We start from the raw sequence: 19,965 nt of genomic DNA on the forward strand, positions 1-19,965 counted from the left end.
GGCCGGGCTACAACATTAGCCTGGGTAGCTGTAAAGGTTGAATCAACAAAATGTGAATTTGTCACGCGAATTTCAAGAATTCGTCGTCCATGTTGTATATCCTCTGTCGGCCATGGTATAGTTCCGAATAACGTTCGTTGTGGTGATGGTTAAAATGAGGAACAACTCATTTTGAATTCACTTAATATGAAAAGAGTGGAAGAAAAAACAAGGAGAACAATAAAGTTCCGCAGGATAAAAGGGTTTTGCGCCAAATAAATTATGTATTTAAATTCAAAAAGTTAGTTATGGCGCTAGTTGGTTGGCGTTTGGGCGGGAGGAAGTTTTATTCACCAAAGTTTTTTTTTTTTTTTCTTTCAACTAGTGATTGTGTGTGCCCAATGCCCATAGTTGAGAATAGCAGTTATTTATCATTTTGAAAGCGGAAATGAAGAAATTATTACCTTCTGATTGTGTTTTTTTAGTTTTTTTTTTATCTTTGTCGTTATTATATCGTTTCCTCTTTTGTCATCGAAGAATCTTATAATCTATAGAAATTAATGCTTACCCTACACAATTAAGTCTCATTTTGGGGGAGGAGGAGGATGATGGCAGTTGCATGCTTAATTTTAAGGACCTACTTTGCCATAGCTAGTTGCTGCTGCTGTTGTTGCTGTGCTGTTATTGTTGGCGGTGGTGGACCAGGTTCACCAGCCTCAGCATATAGACAGGAACCTTCACTGCATGAACATGTGTCGCCTTCTCGAGAACTACTGCAACAATCACTGCAGTTTCGATGCTCTACATCGGTTGTGTCGTATGAACATTGCTTCAACATTCGATCTCGTTCGGATTCCTCGTTTTCGGGGAATGCCGCCTGGCATCGATTCATCATGTAGACTTTGCCGGGGTTATTCTCCTGGCTGCTGTCCGACCGCATTGTGTCATTTTGATGATCCCGATGATTCGATGATGAATGATGACTGTGATGGCTGGTGTGACTGTGTGTCATGGGCTGGGAGTGTTGGGAGTGATGTGATGAATGCATCAAATGATGATTATTGTGATGGGAGTGTCGGTCGTTTCGGGTTGAATGATCGGAACACTCTGAGGAACATGTATAGATGGGAGGCTGGTGGGGATTTGAATTGTTGCTGTGCAGGGGCTGATACCATTCGGTGGAGGATGGCGGTGGCAGGGGTTGTCCTGGGGATGATAGGGCATCACAGCTGTTGCAGGATCTGAAAAAAGGAATATAAAATTGTATTAAATATTGAATGTACCATTTTGTATTTTGCGAAAATTGGGGCAAAGTCCGTAGAAATTTTCGGAGCCAATTAGTTTGTATTGAGATAAGGTCCTTAAGCTGTCAAGTGATATTTCGGTCGCAAATAATGTTGGGATAGAGTTCTCGGAGATTAAATTATTTGGTCTGGCGGAATTCCGATCACAAACAAATTTGTCAAAACAGTCAAGCAAAATTGAAAGATTATTCGGTCGTCAACAGAATTTGATAGGGGAATTTGGTCATCAGATCGAGTTTAGGAATAAAATAAAATAAGGAGATTTTCCGCTCTTTAACCGAAATTTCAGCAGAAAATTTACCTTAAAGAACAACTGAAATTTTGGTCATCTAAATAGAATTAGGTAGAAACTTTGAGATTTTCAAAAATAGTAGGTTTTCGGCAATCAGCCGAAAACCTACTACAAAGTGAAACTGAAATTTCGGTCATAAATAGAATTAGGTAAGATCTTGAAGATTTTGGAAGCTTTTTCAGCCAGCAACCGAAAATTCAATCACAAATAGAATTCGGTCAGGATTTCAGCAGTCAACCGAAATTAAGCATTAAATATAGCACAAATAAAATTCTGGCGAAAATAAAATGACCGTTCGTCAACCGAGTTCCCAGTGATAAATACAAAAAAGTGGAGATGCTTTGGTCTTCAACCCAAATTAAAGTCGCAATAGAATTATTACGAAGTTTTGGGCTGAAATAAATTTTAAAGATTCTCCGGGCATCAACCGAAATTTTGATAACAAATTTTATGGGATTCGAAAATCAGACGAAATTTCGGACACAAATAAGACTAGCAGTTCCTCCGGCCTAGAATCGAAATTGCGGTCAATAACAGAACTGGGTAAGTTCTTCGAGAGCCGAAATATCTGCCACAAATACAATTGGATCAGAATTTTAGGTTACAAATGGATTCGGGTTCGCCAATCAGCCGGCATTTTGAGTTGATCGGATTTTTCGGCCGTCAACCGAATTTTCCATCAGAATTAAAAATAAGTCCGGAAATCAACCGAAATTTAGATACATACAAAATTGGGAGATTTTTTGCTGTCAACCCCAAATTTGGGTCCAATCAGCCGGTAGCATATAATAAGGATCTCCTCCGTTCGTTAAAAGGCCTCCGTACAAAATTTTGAGAAAAACGAGAAAATTTGGAAAACTTCTGCACAGTTTGTGAGGTCCACAGAAAACTTATTACAAAAAAACTAACTTTCTAATGAATGATTGACATTTCATCTAAAATATGGTCTAGCCACATTTTAATTTTTTTAATTTTGCTCATACCTTATTTTAATATTTCAGTAACAGTTTTTGCAAAATAGCCCAAAACTACTTTTTTCTTGCATAGTTTGTGAGAAACTGAAGTGGAAAAAACATATGATATATATGTCAATTTAAAGGTAATGAATAAAATTAGAATATCGTCTAAGCGGATTTTTCAGTTTTTGGCCCTCTTATTGAATAATCATTTCGTGAAAAACAAATCAAAATTACTCATTTTCTAATACATTTTTAAATGTGTTGTTATATGAAAAAATCAATATAATTTCAACCATATGACAAAATACCTTCTTTAATTGTTCCAACAAGAAAAAGTTAATCAAAAAGCTACTTTTTATTGCAAAATAATACAATTTATAAAACGAATCTTCGATTCTGAGTCCGGAGGCCTTTTAATCGATTTTTAGTCACAAGTAGAATTGCATCAAGCAAAACAGCTAAAATTTCCATTGTAAGTAAAAATGAGAGGCGCCTGATTCGTTAACCAAAATTTCTGGCACACATAAAACTCAATACGGTAGTGAACCAAAATTTCGAGTACAAATAAATTTGAGAGATTTTCCGAACGTCAACTGAATTTTCGGCCAGAAATAGAATTATCACAATTACAAATTTAATTATTCAAACGAAATTCCGATCACTATCATAATTGGTTCTAAAAGTCAGCCGATATTTCGGTCACAATTAATACTGGAAGAATCTCCGTTCGTTTACTGAATTCTCAGTCCAATTAGAATAGGATCTTTTTATCAGTCGAAATTTTGGTCACAAATAAAATTGGGAGGCTCAAAAAATTTGGATCCGGCAATGAACCGAAATTTTGGTTACAGATAAAATTGGGAGTTTTTCAGGTCTTTAACTGAAATTTCGATCACAGCAAAATTGAGTCCGAAAGTCAGTTGATGTTTCGGGGAAACATGAAAATTTCGGTTCGTCAGCCAAATTTTCGGTTTCAAATAGAACTATCACATTCACAAGATGAAGCAGTCAGCGGAAATATTCGACTCAAATAAAATTGAAAAAAAATTCTCTGGTTTTCAAACGGACACAAATAGAACTGTTTTTGGCAATTGCCCGAAATTTCGAAATTTAACAAATAATATTGGGATATTCACCATTCTTTCGGGCTTCAATTGACAACTTATATTTCAATAAGAAATAGAATTCAGATAAGGTTTTCGGTTAGCGAGAAGAAATTTCGTGCAGAAATCAAATTTAGTGATTTTAGAAGAAATCTTAGACAAAAATGAATTTGGGCCCTTGGCCAACAAATAACATTTCGGATTCAAATAGGAACAGCAAATGCTCTTCAGAGTGCAAGTCAAATTATCTGAGACTATCTTCCGCTCACAAAACAAAATTTCATACATAATTCAAATACTCGAAATATAGTTCGTTCTTGTTGATTCTCATCATTTTGAGTTACCTACTTTCAACGATTACAGTAATCTTTTTTGTTTTCTCTTTTTTTCCTCACTCTTTTAATACCTTCATTAACTTTGTCCCAGATTACATTACATATTTAAATTTGTCAATCTACACTTACCTTCCATTCGAGCACCTTGAATTTTGTGTCCCCGTTGGCTGATAATCCGAGACAGCATGTCTCGGTGGTGGATAATGGATATGTATATTTCTCGTTGGCATCCCAGCCGGAACTTGTCCAGGTGGATAGTATGGTGGCAAGGGTGGTGGATGTTGTCCCGTTGGTGTAATCTGATATCGACTTTGACCACCTGGATGTCCAACAACTCCAACACATGGCAGAGGATTATTATAGTAGTTCTCTTGACGATTAACTCCACCAGCATTGCTAGCAGCAGGTCCGCAATGTTGATTTTGTGGCGCTACACCCCATGTTGAGAATCCACCAGAGGAACTACTGTGAATTGATGAATTGAGAGCACTGTTTTTTTTTCCCAAGTAAAACAAAAGTAAAATAAAAATCAAAAAAAAAAAAAAAAACATTTCAACACAAAACCGAAACAAAAATACTAGACAATTCGAATTTTTGAAAAATGTTGGTTTATCTATCTTACCTTTGATGTGTGGACATTCCAGATCCACCAGATTTTGAACTCTTTCTACTGGATTGTGGGCTACCAGGTTGATAGCAAATATTTTGTGGTACTGGCGGTGGATGATCCGGTGGTGGGAGTGAAAATTCTAAAAAACCGATAAAAAAAATACAAAACAATTCTCTCTCTGTTAGTTTTGAAAAGAAATCTACTTTGTGGTTTAACTTGTTCAAATGTACATTCGTAGATAGAAATAATAAAAAAATAAAATAAAACGAACTAACTAACTAACCAAATGGCTTATCCTAATTCCCACTGCGTTCAAAGTTAAATAGAAACCAAAGTACTTAAACAAATCCCTGAATGAAAACAAAAAAATGAACAGAAAAAAAAATCTAATTTGAAAAACAGTAATTCCCTATTGATTATACTTTAGAGTACTCTCTGTGGAATTTTAAATTTTATGTATACAAAAGTGGTTTCAGATCGTAATGCCTTTTTGAAGCTTTTTGAGTGCTTCTGTATAGTTTTGGTTGTAAGTGGGTGAAATCGAATCATGTACAATTTGAGATAGTTGGGTAACAAAAACTATATATAGGTACCTTAGAACTTCACTTTTGTCTGACGACGAGAAATATACCCTTTTTGGAGCAATGACTGATTAAACAAAAAAAGGAATTAAAACCCTTTTAACTCTTAACATAAGTTCCCGTCTGGTAACTGAACTTAAGGAAAGAAATAGAGCTGTGTCAACCACAGTTAGATTGAGTAAAAATCCTTTAGCTTTCTTTATCAAAATTTAGTAGGAAATGTTTTAATTTATTGAGTTTTCATTTACACTGAAAATAATAAATTTCGTAAAATTACGAAAATCGTTTCATACACTACATTTTCGTTGGCCCAACGAAACTTTCGTTGGCTCAACGAAAATATGTAATTTTTCGTAATATGAAAACCTTCATCAATTAATGAAAACGTTTCATACACTTTTTCTCCCTATCTAGTGCCAAAAAATCCAATTTAATGAAAAGATTCATCACTTAACGAAACATTTCATGCTCATTTTAAAGAATAAAAATAAGAATTTTTAGCTTTCTTTATCAAAGTTTTAATTAAGTAACGAAAAAATTCATTAACTTATGAAATTCAACATTAACTAACGAAAATCTTCATAAAATTAGGAAAATAAATAATTGTCTTATGAAAATTCTTCATCGGCTTATGAAAAAATACATCAGTTAACGAAAAAAAATCGTTGCCTTACAAAAAAAAAAAAACGTACACTTGGGGGCATTTCTGTTTTAATGATGAAAAATTTAATCTTGCTGGATATAGTTCTCATATATGTAAGTTGAGCTGAATATTAACAATATTTGCGTATTGACAAGGTGTCTCACAATAAGTCAGTCAACTGATGAGTCCAAGTGAGTTCCAACGGGACAAACGCCAATTTTTTGTTTGGACTAAAAGCCATAAAAAGCTACATTAAATCAATGATTTAACAAGTCCAATTAAATATTAAATTAACGAAAAAATTCGTAATTCTACGAAAAGAATGTAAGAATAATCTACTAAAAAAATAATTAATACAACGAAAAGTTTCGTTAGCTAACGGATATTTTTTCGTAATTTAATTAAAATATTCATAAAATTTACGAAAAACTTCGTTAGCTTACGAAAGTTTTAATTAAATTTTACGTTAATTGATGGAAAAATTTCGTAAAGTGATGTAAAAATTCATTAATTCTCGATCAAAAATTTTTATGAAAAATTTCATTAAAATACGAAAGTTTTTGTTAATTCGTCGCCCTAGTATTGGAGTGCCGTATACGCCAAATTGCATTTTGGCATTTACGTCAAATTTTTCATGCAATGCAAGAAAATTTTGAGAATTGTTTTGACGTACGTTATGATTTTTTTTTTGACGTACGTGTTTATGAATAAAAGAAACTTCTGATTTTCATGGCGTATACGGCAAACTCATTTTGGACAAAAATTTAAATATTTTGAAAACTAAACGAATTGCAGATGTCCAATAACATGTATATAAAAGACACATTTTAATAATATATCATACTAAAATATCAAAAAATACCAGCGGTTAGTTCTATCGCAATTATCTTCCGAACATTTAAATGCGATTTCCCAAAAATGTAAAAATGGCGTATACGGCACTTCAATACTAGGGCGACGAATTGATGAAGTTCTTCATTAACGTATAAAAGCCATTTCGTTGAGCCAATTAAATTTTTCATCGGCTGAAAATTAATTAAATTTTCGTTGGCTCAACGAATTTTTTTGTTGTACTTACGTAAGGATTTGGTTCAGTGTAGATTACTACTTTTTCCCCCCTATCCCCCTATAAAATTATCCGATTTCGTCTCTAAAATGCAACCCAACCTAATTTCGGATTTTAAAACATAATTGTTTTGAACAGCTTTGGACTCTTTTTATTCCATATAGAACCCTGTTTGTTAAGGTTCAAATTATTTTATCTTCCGATTTTAAATGCAAGTTTGGAAAGTTTTGTAAGTCTTTTTAATCATTGTAATTTTATTCATTTCATTTTTAGGATATATACCATTTTATTCAATATCAACCAACTTTGGGAAAACGAAATTTAAATTACAATTTGAAAATTTGTTTAATTCAATCATTTTTTTCTTAACTCCCTTGTTTCAATCCTAAAGTTGTAAAATATCAAAAGTTTTTTTTAAATTAATGGTCTCATATACGTGATAAGCTGCACATATTTTACATCAAACCAATGTAGTCTCGGCGGAAACTTGGAACTCATTTGCACTAGAAAAACTAGACTTTTTGAGAGCACGAAAAGAAACCACGAAGCAAATGTTTTTAAGGGAGAAAAAAAAAGCAACAAGATAAAACATGCGTTTTTGGAACACACATCATTTTTTATCTATTTTAAATTTTCCAACTAAATACAAACCTAGATACATTATAATGTGTTTAAAAAAAATTATGCGATTGCATTTCTTTTTCGAAAATACTTTTATTTTAACAAAATAAAAAAGGGTCCCGACACGATTTTGGCATGATGTTGTTTTGACATCCTTTAAAACACAAGGCTCATCAGTTTCTTCATTTTCATTATACATTTGGTAACCAAAAAACTACTAGGTACTAGGTCAATTTTTCAGAAGACAACAAAAATTTTTATGTTTTTACTTTTTAATTTAAAAACATTTGACACAAAAATAAAACTAAAAAATTACATGTTAAATTAAAATCTCAAGTTTACTTGGCAAATTTCTGATATTTTCGGAAGTTGAGAAAATCAAAACTGAAAATTGAAAACTGAAAGCTAAAACCGTCAACTTTCAGTGAATAAAATCGAATTCTCAAGTTGAAAATAAAAATCCTTGAGTTGTTTTCAACTTGAAGTGAAAAAAATCGCCCTAAAACACTCGTCTAGTGACTCAAGAGTTTTAGGATCGATCTCAAGTGGCTGCCAATTTTTTTAGTTAAAATGTTTTCTCATAAAAATAAAAAGATTCCTCCTTTTAATGCAAAGGATTCTTTTAAATTAGCACATTCAAGAAATTAAGAAAGCTTTTCCGCTTAATTTAAGACGGAAGTCTTCTTAAATAAATACCATGCAGAAATCTTCTTAGATGAATAATTTTTTTCGTGCGCTCGTTACGTCTTCAGAAGACAGATGTCGGCAAAATTCTAGAAATTTTTTTTTTTTTTAAGTTTCGACAGTGCTACCACTGTATGCACTTTACGTCAATTGATGTAGATATATTTTTTCAAAAAAAAAAAAATTAAAATCTACTTTCTACTTCGCACCATCACAAAAATATCGAAATCTACTTCATTTTAAAATCTATGTTATAATCTACTTCAAGCTATCAACATATCGTCGCCGTAAAACAAAATTGTTCTAAGTCACAATAAGCTAATTTTACACGGCACGATTTTTAATTTTCAAATTAGTTTAATATGACAATTTTCTGCTCGTTTGCCATATAAGTTTTGTTTTTTACAAAGTTTGTTCTTTTCTCTCGAATAAATTATACAAGTTTACCTCAATAGTAGGTGCATACTATTTTTAAATATTTTTTAAAACTAAAAACCCAAAATTGGACATAGAACAATTCCTATAAAAGTACGTGTTTTCCTTAAATAAAAAGTGGACTTAGAACAATCAAGAATACTCGGGCTCATTTTCAAAAGGCTACTTCCCTTTTTTTATTGTTCTATGACCCATTAAATTTTATTATCTGCGGAGTGAAATTTTTTTGACAAAAACAGTTTTCAAATTCGGAAAGAGCACTCTCAAATTAGTAAAACTGCATCATTAACTCATTTTTGGTAAAAATTGGATTTAGAACAAATCTACTTCTTTTTTTCTGAAAACCAAATATTTGACTAAAACTTGTTATAAAATAATATATTAAAATATATTTATACCGAAAATATGTAGTTTGAAAGAATTCAATTTTTTAGAATTAGTTGTTTTTACTAATTAATTATTTAACTTAAATAAATTTGATAGAATTATTATTTTTTATTAGATTTTTTATAAAGAAAAGGATATTTTGAAATCTACTTCGATTTTTCTCAATCTACTTCCATTTTTTCTTCAAATCTCTATTTCCACTTTTTTTCTGCAAGTGGTAACGCTGAAATGTATTCAAAGCACCAAACTTTAAATGCTGTGTTGTAAAGATCTAAATTGTTAACAATTTTTTTTGAAATAATTTCAAAATCAGTTGTTTGGTGTAGGAAACAAATAGGTATTCACCTAAAAAACTTTAAAAAATTCCTGGATCCGACTTCTTAAAGCGACCATCAAAAATAGATAGAGGTCAGAAAAAGTTCCTCCAGAAGTGAATTTTTGCATGTTTCGACTTTGCTAACCTATGTACCTACAAATATCTTTTTTGGCAGTCAGTCAAAGAAGTTAGACCTACACATATGAAATGTTAATAATTTAATGCACACTGTTAATAGCCGACCAGAAAAATTTAAATCATTTTAAAAACGTTAAAAAGGGTATAAAATGAGTAATGGTTAAAGGGCAACCATCTTCTGAAGCACAGCAAAGCTTGATTGCTTTGGCGCTTAAACGGTCTTAAACTAAAACGAAAAAACGACGAAAACAGTCAAAAACATTTCACTGAATACTTTAATAAATCTCCAGTTGTAGTTCCATTCAATTTATTTTTTTTTTATCTGTGTGCACTTAAGAGGTTAGACTACCCTATGTTTTATACAATTCGAGCTTTAGGAGAATAGGGAGGTATTTAAAAAGAGGGACGCTTTGGAAAAATGTTAATCAAAAGCCAGAGAGAAAAAACCGTTCGCATCTTCAGAGAAAACCTTAATATTTAACCGAGTTTTTGGCAACCGTATTTATGTGTTCATTTCGAAGGAGATGGTTTGTAATTATCTCCTTAGATTGGAAAGTTTCTTGATTTTCTGCAACAAAACCACTATAAGCTAGCGAAACATGTACATAAAAACTAGATAGAAAAAAATCGATTATTGAGTTTTTATAAGGGAAATATCTCGAAAACTCAATAGCTTATATGTGTAGTAGAGTAACTAAAGCAAATTATTAGGGAACCCGGCCGAACAGCTCTGATTTTGACGATTTTTTTTTTCAAACTTAGGTAATTAAAAATACTTTAAAGTCTATAGATTAAAAATTGCCGGTGTTGCCGTATTGTTTTTTTTTTTAAATTAAAATTAAATTTTTTTTTGACAAAACCATTTTTTTTTTTAAATTTTATAAAACAAATGATAGCAAAAGATTCTCTAGGTAATTTAAGGAAAATATATAAAAGGCAGCAAGGGATAATCTTCCATCGTTTAAGCGATAAATGCAATTTTCTAACATTCTGACCTCAAACACAAAAAAAAATATTTTGAAAACAACGACAACACCTACAATTTTTTAAAATACATTTTTAAAAGGCCAGATGCTCATTCTTATCTCTTAAATTTAAATCCACTAAATTTAATCAAGACTTTTTGAAAAAATGGTCCTCAAACTCAGAATAAAAAAAAAAATTTATTATAAAAATTTAAAATGACTTTTTTCCAAACTTTTTCTAATAAAATATAAATTTATTTAAAAAAAAATTTTGGCCATAAATATTATCAGTTGAATTTCGAAGCAGGTAAAATATATCACACTTTTGAAAAAAAAAAAAAAAAAATGAAAAATTACTTCAATTTCAATGGTTTTTTTTTATTAAAACTGAATTTTTGCATTGAAATAATTAATTTTCTCAAAGACTGTGGTAAATAGGAACTTTAAATTTTTGCTATTTAACTTTCAACAGTAAGGGTTATTAAATGAATAAAAAATAATTTTATGTTTAGATGTTGAACTTTAAAAAAAAAATAAGTTACATTTTTTTTCAAAACTTTTATTAAAAAAAGTTCTTCGAAAATGAAATACTTTTAAATTTATTTCATAAACCGTAATACATATTGACATTTCCTTTTATAATTTGAAATCATAATAAATGCGGCCAAAAAAATTTGAAAATAAATGCATTTTATATTACGAAAAAGTTTAAAAAACGACATGTTAAAATTTTTTCAATAATTTTTTTTTTTCAAAAATCTGAGTTCAATTACCATTCTTTCAAAAGCCGTTCATTCAATTAACTTAATTTTAATTTTACATATATGACTAAGCTTCTAGCTTTTAAAAAAATGTATATTTGAATATTGTAGGTGTTGCCGTTGTGTTCAAATATTTTTTTTTTGTGTTTGAAGTCAATTAAAAAGAAAATTGCATCTATCGCTTGAACTATGGAAGATTGTCCTTCACTCCTATATATTTTTTTTCCTTGAATTTCCTAGACAATCTTTTGGCATCAATTAATTTATGAAATTTAAGAAAAATTTTTGAAAAAAATTTGTTTTTGTTCACAAAAATCTTCAATTAAATTTAAAAAATCAAAACGGCAACACCGGCAATTTTTAATCTATAGACTTTAAAGTATTTTTAATTACCGACGTTTGAAAAAAAAGATCATCAAAATCTAAGCTGTTCGGCCGGGTTCCCTAATATTGCCAATTTTTGAGCTTTAGTTACTCCACTAATATAAAAATTCTGATTTTGGGCTCAAAACCTTTGGAAAAGTATTTTTTTGTTTCTGAAACAAATCCACTGTAAGCTAGACAAGTGCTTAAAAAATACCAAAAAAAAAAATTTGTAACGAGAATATCTCGAAAACACGAGCTGATAGAAAATTTTTGACTTTGGATTCGAGTTCAGCACTCCAAAAACCTCCAAAAAACTTTTGTTGTCTACGGTAATTTATAGCTTTATTTTTAGAATTCTATTCATTCTTTATTATATGTATATTTCTTATTAATTCCCTCTCCCAGATAACTCACTAACGGTGTTTACTCTTGTTAATATGAACTTAAATCCTTCTTAAAGAAGAATTCCCGAAGCGTTTAAGAATTCTTAACTCCTCTTTTAAGAAATTAGGTGCTAATGTCTAACGAACTTTACTTGTCTATTGATAATGTACTTGATTGTAATATAACTAATATCCTATTACTGTCCTACTACCTTCTGAAACTAAAAAAAAAAAACTATTAAATCCCCCACTAGTTCGAAAAAATAAAATTTAAAAAAATAAATCTTTTCAGCAGACAGTTTAGTTTTTAAGAACTGGTGCTTCTATTGTTTTAAAATTTCTAACATCTTTATTCCGATTTCGATTGAAATTCCAATTTTTTTTTTTCATCGAACCTACCTCACAAACAAAACAAAAACTAGAAAGGATACAAAACATTGGCATATCTCCAGAAAAAAATAAAAATAAAAACAACTTAAAATCCCCCAAAAACAAAGAACATAAAATTGTCCTCTCAAACGTGCACGAGTTTTCTTCTTCCACTTCTTTCAAAAATTGATGATAATCCTTTTTTTTTCAATGAAAGAAAACAAAAAACCTACCTGGTGGATACTGATGATAGTTATGCTTGTTTTGTGCCGCATAACATTGCGGTGGAGCCGCATCCGAATGCGGACTATGTGTTCCCGAATCCTGGTCATTGCTCGATGATGACGTCTTTAAACAAGTCTCCGTGGACGATGTTCCAATGATCATTGTTGTCGCATATGGCGTTGGATTTTCAGGACTCTGCATAAAAATACAAAAAAAAAAAAAATAGCACACATAAAAGAGAATCGAAGAAAAAAACCACATATAGCTAGAAATTATTTCCAGCAAAACGAACAAACATAAAACAAGGACCAAGAAGTGTCTGCTGTATGCGGTACAGGCAGAATTTCTAGTGAAATCTAGAGATTCTTCCGCTCAACTTACCTTGCGACAATTGTAGAATGTACTCATGTTACGCGTATCCACTTCAGCATAGTCCGTTCCACCGTCCGACGTATAATTCGACTGGCTGTTCGGATTCGATAGCAATTTGGTTTCACTCAAACCGGAATCCTTATCGGTGTCGGCACTGCGCCAACCCCTATCAATCCACAAGCTGTCCTTGCCATTGATATTCAGGGCAGTGATTTCGTTGGCACTAACAACTGCAGAAATACAAATACACAAGGAATTTTAGAACCAGAAGAGATTTTCAAAAAGGGGAAAACAGAGAGCAGTAAAAAAAGAAAAGAAATTTCCGGCAAACAAACGAAAATTCTTCTTACCACTCAAGTGGCCCAATTCCTTTGTCAACTGATGACGGCGCTTGAAGAAGAGCATTGCAGCTGCCGCCGAGATGAGTATGGCTACCAGCATTGTGATCACAAGTGCCATGAACCAGGTCTCGTGGACGACATTCGTCGACTTCCGGTGGGTGGTGGCGGCTATATCGTCAAGTGGATCCATTCCATGTCCGTCTATACCACCGCTGCCACCAATACCATTGCCACTGGGACCAGTGATGCCATTCATTGAGCCACTAGGATGTGCACGTGGTGGCGAGATTAGATGGGCCGGGTCCATCACCAAGGATTTCTGCAAATCAAACGAATTATTTTTGTGTGGAGGGCTTTTGTTTCGAGTTAAGTCCTTCTTTCATTCTCCTAAAAGGGATGAAATAAAGAGGAACACTTACTGGTTGAGAGTATGGTCCCTCGCCGGCTTTAGTGTATGCGACCACGCGGACGTTGTAAGTGGCACCAGTTGTGAGGCTGTTCAACATGACTGATGTAGTGGTGGCGTTCAGTGTCATATTGGCTAGGACTTTAGCCGTATTTCCTGCTGTTACCTATACAAAACATATACGAACAATTTTTTAATTGCAGTTATTTTCAGAAATTTTTTTAATGAGTGGGTGGTATTTTGGGCGTGTAAATTGACCCTCAACACCACTGTGGTTTATATAAATGGTGAATATGTTGAAAATGAAAAAAAAAAACTTTATAGTACGTACCTGAATTTTGTAGCCGAGTAAAATGCCGTTGTGATGTTGCGGTGGTGGCGGTGACCAACGTACCCAACCAGCTGTTAGGTTCAACATCCCGGTAAGGACGGAATCCGGTGGAGCGGATGGCACTGCAAACAAGAGTTGTTTCGAAGCACATCATTAAATTGTTGAAATTGTTTGTTTTTTTGTTGTGTTTATTTTTTGTTTCGAAATATTTTGCTAAGCGAAATTGTTTTTTTTTTTTTTTGCTATGAAAAAGTGAAACAAGGATTTGGATATTGGTTGGGAGTGTATATTGGAATATTGTAATGGGCTTTGGGTCTATTATCAACATCATCTGTTGGCAAAGTGGTGGCTCATTGTATTTAGTTTTTTTTTGTTGCTGTTTTTTTTTTTTGTTTTTTTGGTAGAAAAGAGGAATTGGGATAACCTATAACAACTTATTTTCTATTGAATTTCAATGTTTGTGGCATTTTGTTGAGGTTGGATATACATATTATTAATGAGAAAGTTTTATAAGCTTCAGTTGGCTGGCATACGGGTAAATGAAATGTAATTTGAGTGGATTTATTTGGAATGAGTCAGGGCGGTGGATTTCGGTTTTTGAAATTGTGTAATGTCGTTAGTGATCTAACGGGATTTAATACATTTCATTTACCTAATAATGTGCCTAAATTTTAATATTATCTCTCTTTTTGAACTAATTTTAGGGAGAAATGTAGTTTTTGGTACCTATTGATTTTCAAGGTATTGGTATTTTTCTGATTTTCAGAAGTTCAAATTTTCGGCAAATTTTATTTCACTCAAAGTTTAGCTATTAAAAAAATTTTATTTTGTCCGAGAGCTGGTAGCAGATTTTGGGTGTGAGTGATGGCAAAAAAATGGTTGGTATTTTTAGAAACGTATTCAAATTGTAAGCATGTGATGTTCTGTCCTGGGACCTGGGAGGTTAAAGTGCTATAACAATGCAGTTTATCAAATTGCCTGCTGCTAGGATAGATTTTTCTTGTCTTAAGTCTGGTTTTTAGAAATTTATATGCAAATGCATGTTCACATGTCCGAAATATGCACTCATAGTATAAGGTTTCGAGTGCATCTTGGTCTTTTAAGCGAGCTTGTAAAACGTTTTGCATAAAACTTCTAGTATTCGGAATGAAAGAAAGCTCTAGTTATTTTTACTGTATTAACTATGTACAGAATGTTTATGTTGGGGAAGAGCCGACATTTAGGGCAAAATTTTGAAAAATTTGTATGGGAGGTACACTTTTTTGAGAAAAACTAAAAATGCAGTTTAATTACAATTGCTTCAAATATTACGCCTGCAAAGTTTAATCAAAATCGTTAGAGCCGTTTTTGAGTTATTTGGTTTGCATTGAAAAATTTGTATGGGAGGTACACTTTCTAAGCGAGATATAAAAAAACAAAAAAAAAAACAACTTTTAGAATTCCATAAAAATCATCTGTACCAAATTTGAAGAAAATCCGTCCACCCGTTTAGGCTGTGGAAATGTGTACAGATGGACGTACAGACGCACGGACGGAATAGCGAGACCCACTTTTTCGGAATTCTCGATCATCGTAATGTTGGTTTTGATTAAAACCTCAAATTTTTTTTTGACACGAAACCAATAGGTACTTGCCCTATTGAGCAAGTAAAAATATTTTAACATACATATAAATATACATTTTTAAAAAGCTAGAAGCTTATAAATATTTTTAAATTTAAAATTAAGTAAAATGAGTGAAGGATTTTTGAAAAAATGGTAATAAAACTAAGATTTTTGAAAAAAAAAAAAATATTGAAAAAATTTTAACATGTCCTTTTTAAAACTTTTTCGTAACATAAAATGCATTTATTTTTCAAATTTTTTAGGCCACATTTATTATGATTTGAAATTATAAAAGAAATATCAATATTTATTTAAATTTATGAAAATAATTAAAAATTATTTCATTTTCGAAGAAATTTTTTTAATAGAAGTTTTGAAAAAAAAAATTAACTATTTTTTTTTAAGTTCAACATTTAAATATAAAGTTTTTTTTTCTTCATTCAATAGCCCTTATTGTTGAAAGTTAAATAGCAAAATTTTAAAGTTCTAATTTGCCAAAGTCTTTGAGATAATCAATTATTTCAATGCATAAATTCAGTTTTTAGCGAATAATCCAATAAAATTGGATTAATTTTTAATTTTTTTTTTCAAAACTATCAAATATATTTAACTAATCATATCTATGGCCAAAATATTTTTAAAAATAAATTCATATTTTATTACGAAAAAGTTTGAAAAAAAAACCATATACATTTTTTTAATAACTTTTTTTTTCAAAATTCTGAGTTTAAGGACCATTTTTTCAAAAACTATTCATTAAATTTTGTGGATTTAAATTTTTTAGATAGGAATGAGCTTCTGGCTTTTTTAAAATGTGTTTTTTAATATTGTAAAAGTTGCCGTTGTGTTCAAAATATTTGTTTTGTGTTTAAAGTCAGTTTGTTAGAAAATTCCATTTATCGCTTTATAGTAACTTCCATATATATTTTTTCCTTAAATTACCTTGAGAATCTTTTGTTATAATTTATTTTATGAAATTTAAGCAAAGAAAAAAAAAAGGGTTTTGTTAAAAAAAATTTAATTTTAATTTAAAAAAACAATACGGCAACATCGCAATTATTAACCTATAGACCTTAAAGTATTTTTAATTACCGGAAGTTTGAAAAAAAGATCATCAAAATCAGAGTTGTTCGGCCGGGTTCCTTAATAATTTGCTTTAGTAACTCCACTAACTAAAGAAAAGGCAGAACATTGGGAAAACAAAATAGGGAAGCGATTGGCATGATCTAACCCAGTTTATCAAAGAGGCACATAGATATTAGAAAAAGTATACTTTTAGGCGCACTATATCGTTTCTGTCCAAAATTTTTCGTTTGGAGAAACAAAAACTAAAAAATTCGGGATTTTGTTGACATGTTGTTTTAAAATTTTTACAACATTCGAAATCGGAAATTTTAATGTTCATAAGAAAGCTTCAACTCACAGTGTTAATTTAGTTGCCACAAATAACTTTTCTTAAATGTTAAAATTTTGATCCCGAATTTGATAATGAAAGCAAAATTTTTATTTTATTACTGTACATGATTTAAGTTTCTTCAAAAATATTAAAATTTGCAAAATTTGTACATACAAAAAAATTGGGTCTACAGAACAGATCATTAAATAAAGATTAAAATTTTTTACGGATACGGCAACGCTGCGCCCTAAAACCAACAGAAATAAACGCTTTTCCGGACTTTTTCGTTAGGATATCTTTATTTACTAGATCCAATGATGGTGCCCACAAGGTCCAGAACAAATTCAAGGATCAATTTTTTCAAGAAAATTGATTTGCATGTGCACTGAATGATTTTTTTGTTTTGTCATTTTGTATTAAATATAAATATTAGAGACATTTTCCCCCATCAGTATTAATCAAAAAACTGTTATCTATAGAAAAAATTATGAGTTTTGAAGTTTCTTGAAAAAAAAACACGTATACGCCACAGTGACCAACATTATAACCAAACCAAAGCAGATGTGAATTTTATTTCGTTGCAAATTTGCAGTGATTTTGTATGTAACACGTAAATGTAATTTAGTGAGTGACACGTTTACAAGACCCTATAATTTAGGTAAACTTCTATTTACAAAAAAAAAAAATTGAATTTAATCAACAAAGATATTTCCATCAAATAACATGACATAAACAAAATAAACAATAATTAGATCTAATACATGTTGTTATTGCAACGTTTTACACCCTAAAGGGAATCTCATTAAATCAAATACATCGTTCAATGTACCATTTCAATTAAAATCACATCATTAAAAAGTAATACAAAAAAAAAAAAAGAAAAATTGAACTCACCATCCTCGTATGTCTGCACCAACTTGGAATTGCTAGGTTGTCCCTCTAGACTCTGATAGAACGGTGCCAGGAAGAACTCATACTTGGTGTATTTCTTTAAATTACCAACAACATGCGATTCAATCGATGGATTCAGCACCGTCATGATGTTGTATTTCTGCGAACTGCCACTAATGTCACGAAATCGTACATACAGACCCTAAAGCATCATAACGAAATGTTAATTAATTTTACAATTCTCTCTCTCATTCTATATGTCCGATGGTTGATGATGATGATGATGGTGGTCTCAATTTTCATCTCCAATTTGCCGGAAGCTCAAAAATTCAAAACCAACCACCACAAAAACCAAAGCATCCAACCAACCAACCATCATTATATTTTACAAATACAACAAAAAACGTACCTCAACATATTTTTCCGTCACACTGACGTGCATTACCCAGTCAAGGCGGACCGCCGATGAATTAATCGCAGCCGCATCGATGAGCTCTACCACCTGCAATGATAGAAATATAAACATTGATCAAAAAAACAAAAATTATTAAAATGAGAAGCAAAATGGAGAAAGGATGCTTGCGCTGCGCTGGGCTCACTGAGCTGTCTAAATACATATAGACACACACAGAGATAGGATACTCGGTTAGCCAAGCTAAATATTGGTCTACACAGCACATTGCCACTCTAGGATATTATGTTGTTTGCCACAGAATCTAGGTTAATAATGTACACATGAATGCAGTAATAGTTACAGCATCGTGCAAAAATATATTTGCACCAATCCTGTAAAAAATTATCCCCTTTTAGGGTTTTTGAAATATTGGGTATTATGAAGATTGAATTTCAAGATTTCATGGATTTTAGGTTTAAGAGGTTTTTAAAAATTTTGGTTTTCTAGATTTTCGGTTTTTAACCGTTTTTCTTAATATCTATTTTTTTTTTTAATTTTGATTTCTGAGTTAATTTTTTTTTTAATTAGGGTTTTCAAAATTTTAAGTCTTTTTTATTTTTGAGTTTGTTAGAAATTGGAGCTTTTGAACTTGGGATTTTTTTAGTTTAAGAATTCGGAAATATGGGTTTTTGAATAAATTAGGTTTCTAGATTTCTATTTTTCAGATTTCGGGTTTTCCGGATTATACTTTTTTTTTATGTCACGTATTTTGAGTAAGCTAGATTTTGGGGTTTTAAGAGTTTTTTAGACCAATGGACAAAATAACTTCGAAAGTGTTTTTTTTTTTTAAGTTTATTACTTTTAGGCTGGGGAATTATTTGGATTTTGGATTTCGGGGTTTTTGAAATTCTGGAAATTTTTATTTTATGAACTTATCCACACTCATGTATTTTGTGGGTGTTTTTATTTTTAGGGATTTGTGGGTGTTTTTTTTTTTTTTGATTTTTTTGGGAATTCCAGTTTTTTGAAAAACTAAATTCTAGTTTCTTTTTAGATTTTGGGTTTTCAGAATTAAATTGAATTGGGTAAGCTTAATTTGGGGTTTTCAAGAATTTTTTCTACAAAACAACTTCATTTTTCTTTTTTTTTTTTTTAATTTAAGGCTTTAAGAATTATTTGAATTTCGGGTTCCGGAATTTTCGATATTTTGATTTCCTGAATTTCGGGTTTTTGGGATTCAACTTTTGGGTTTTGTAAATTATTTGGATTTGGAGTGTGAGATTTTAGAAAATTGAGTTTCGAAATTTTGGGATTTGGTTTTTCAGAATTCCAGGGTTTTAAAATCTGAGTTTAGGAATTGTGATTTTCCGGTTTTCATAATTTTCTAAAAAATACCAACCTTTTGAAATTCATTTTCCAGAACTTTTTTTTGCACTCCACTGTGTACCACACAGCAGGACACTTGGTTTATTATAATTTGTTTTTTGCTGGTAAGAATAGAAAAACACACATTCATACACACACTGAAATAGAACGACGATTGCAATTACAAATTGATTGGAGTTTTTTAAGTCGCTTCACAATAATAAATGCCACACACCAAACTCACCGATCCGAGCGCCTCACTTGCTCCCGGCATAATTTTAATGAATAATTCATAGTGAATCAAAGTATATTATAGTAAGAGCAAGAGGCAGCCTGAAGTGGT

General features: G+C 31.3%; 1 protein-coding gene across 4 annotated transcripts in view; it reads right to left on the bottom strand.

Annotated features, from left to right (window-relative positions):
• Nucleotides 1-367: 367 nt before the first annotated feature.
• The window catches only part of LOC129906024 (roundabout homolog 2), a 323,929-nt gene continuing 304,331 nt past the window's right edge, over nucleotides 368-19,965 (bottom strand). For 2 of the 4 annotated variants that reach the window (XM_055981648.1, XM_055981647.1), the window contains exons 15-24: nucleotides 18,273-18,365; nucleotides 17,867-18,065; nucleotides 13,973-14,094; nucleotides 13,655-13,807; nucleotides 13,245-13,554; nucleotides 12,904-13,124; nucleotides 12,531-12,717; nucleotides 4,595-4,721; nucleotides 4,102-4,461; nucleotides 368-1,220 (exon numbers count right to left, since the gene is read on the bottom strand). In XM_055981648.1, coding sequence (XP_055837623.1) covers nucleotides 617-1,220; nucleotides 4,102-4,461; nucleotides 4,595-4,721; nucleotides 12,531-12,717; nucleotides 12,904-13,124; nucleotides 13,245-13,554; nucleotides 13,655-13,807; nucleotides 13,973-14,094; nucleotides 17,867-18,065; nucleotides 18,273-18,365 — 2,376 coding nt within the window. In that variant the 3' untranslated portion in view covers nucleotides 368-616. The remainder of the gene's footprint in view (nucleotides 1,221-4,101; nucleotides 4,462-4,594; nucleotides 4,722-12,530; nucleotides 12,718-12,903; nucleotides 13,125-13,244; nucleotides 13,555-13,654; nucleotides 13,808-13,972; nucleotides 14,095-17,866; nucleotides 18,066-18,272; nucleotides 18,366-19,965) is intronic. The other 2 variants (XM_055981650.1, XM_055981649.1) reach the window with 2 other exon arrangements.

The sequence above is a fragment of the Episyrphus balteatus genome, chromosome 1, assembly GCF_945859705.1.
Source record: "Episyrphus balteatus chromosome 1, idEpiBalt1.1, whole genome shotgun sequence".
NCBI lineage: Eukaryota > Metazoa > Arthropoda > Insecta > Diptera > Syrphidae > Episyrphus > Episyrphus balteatus.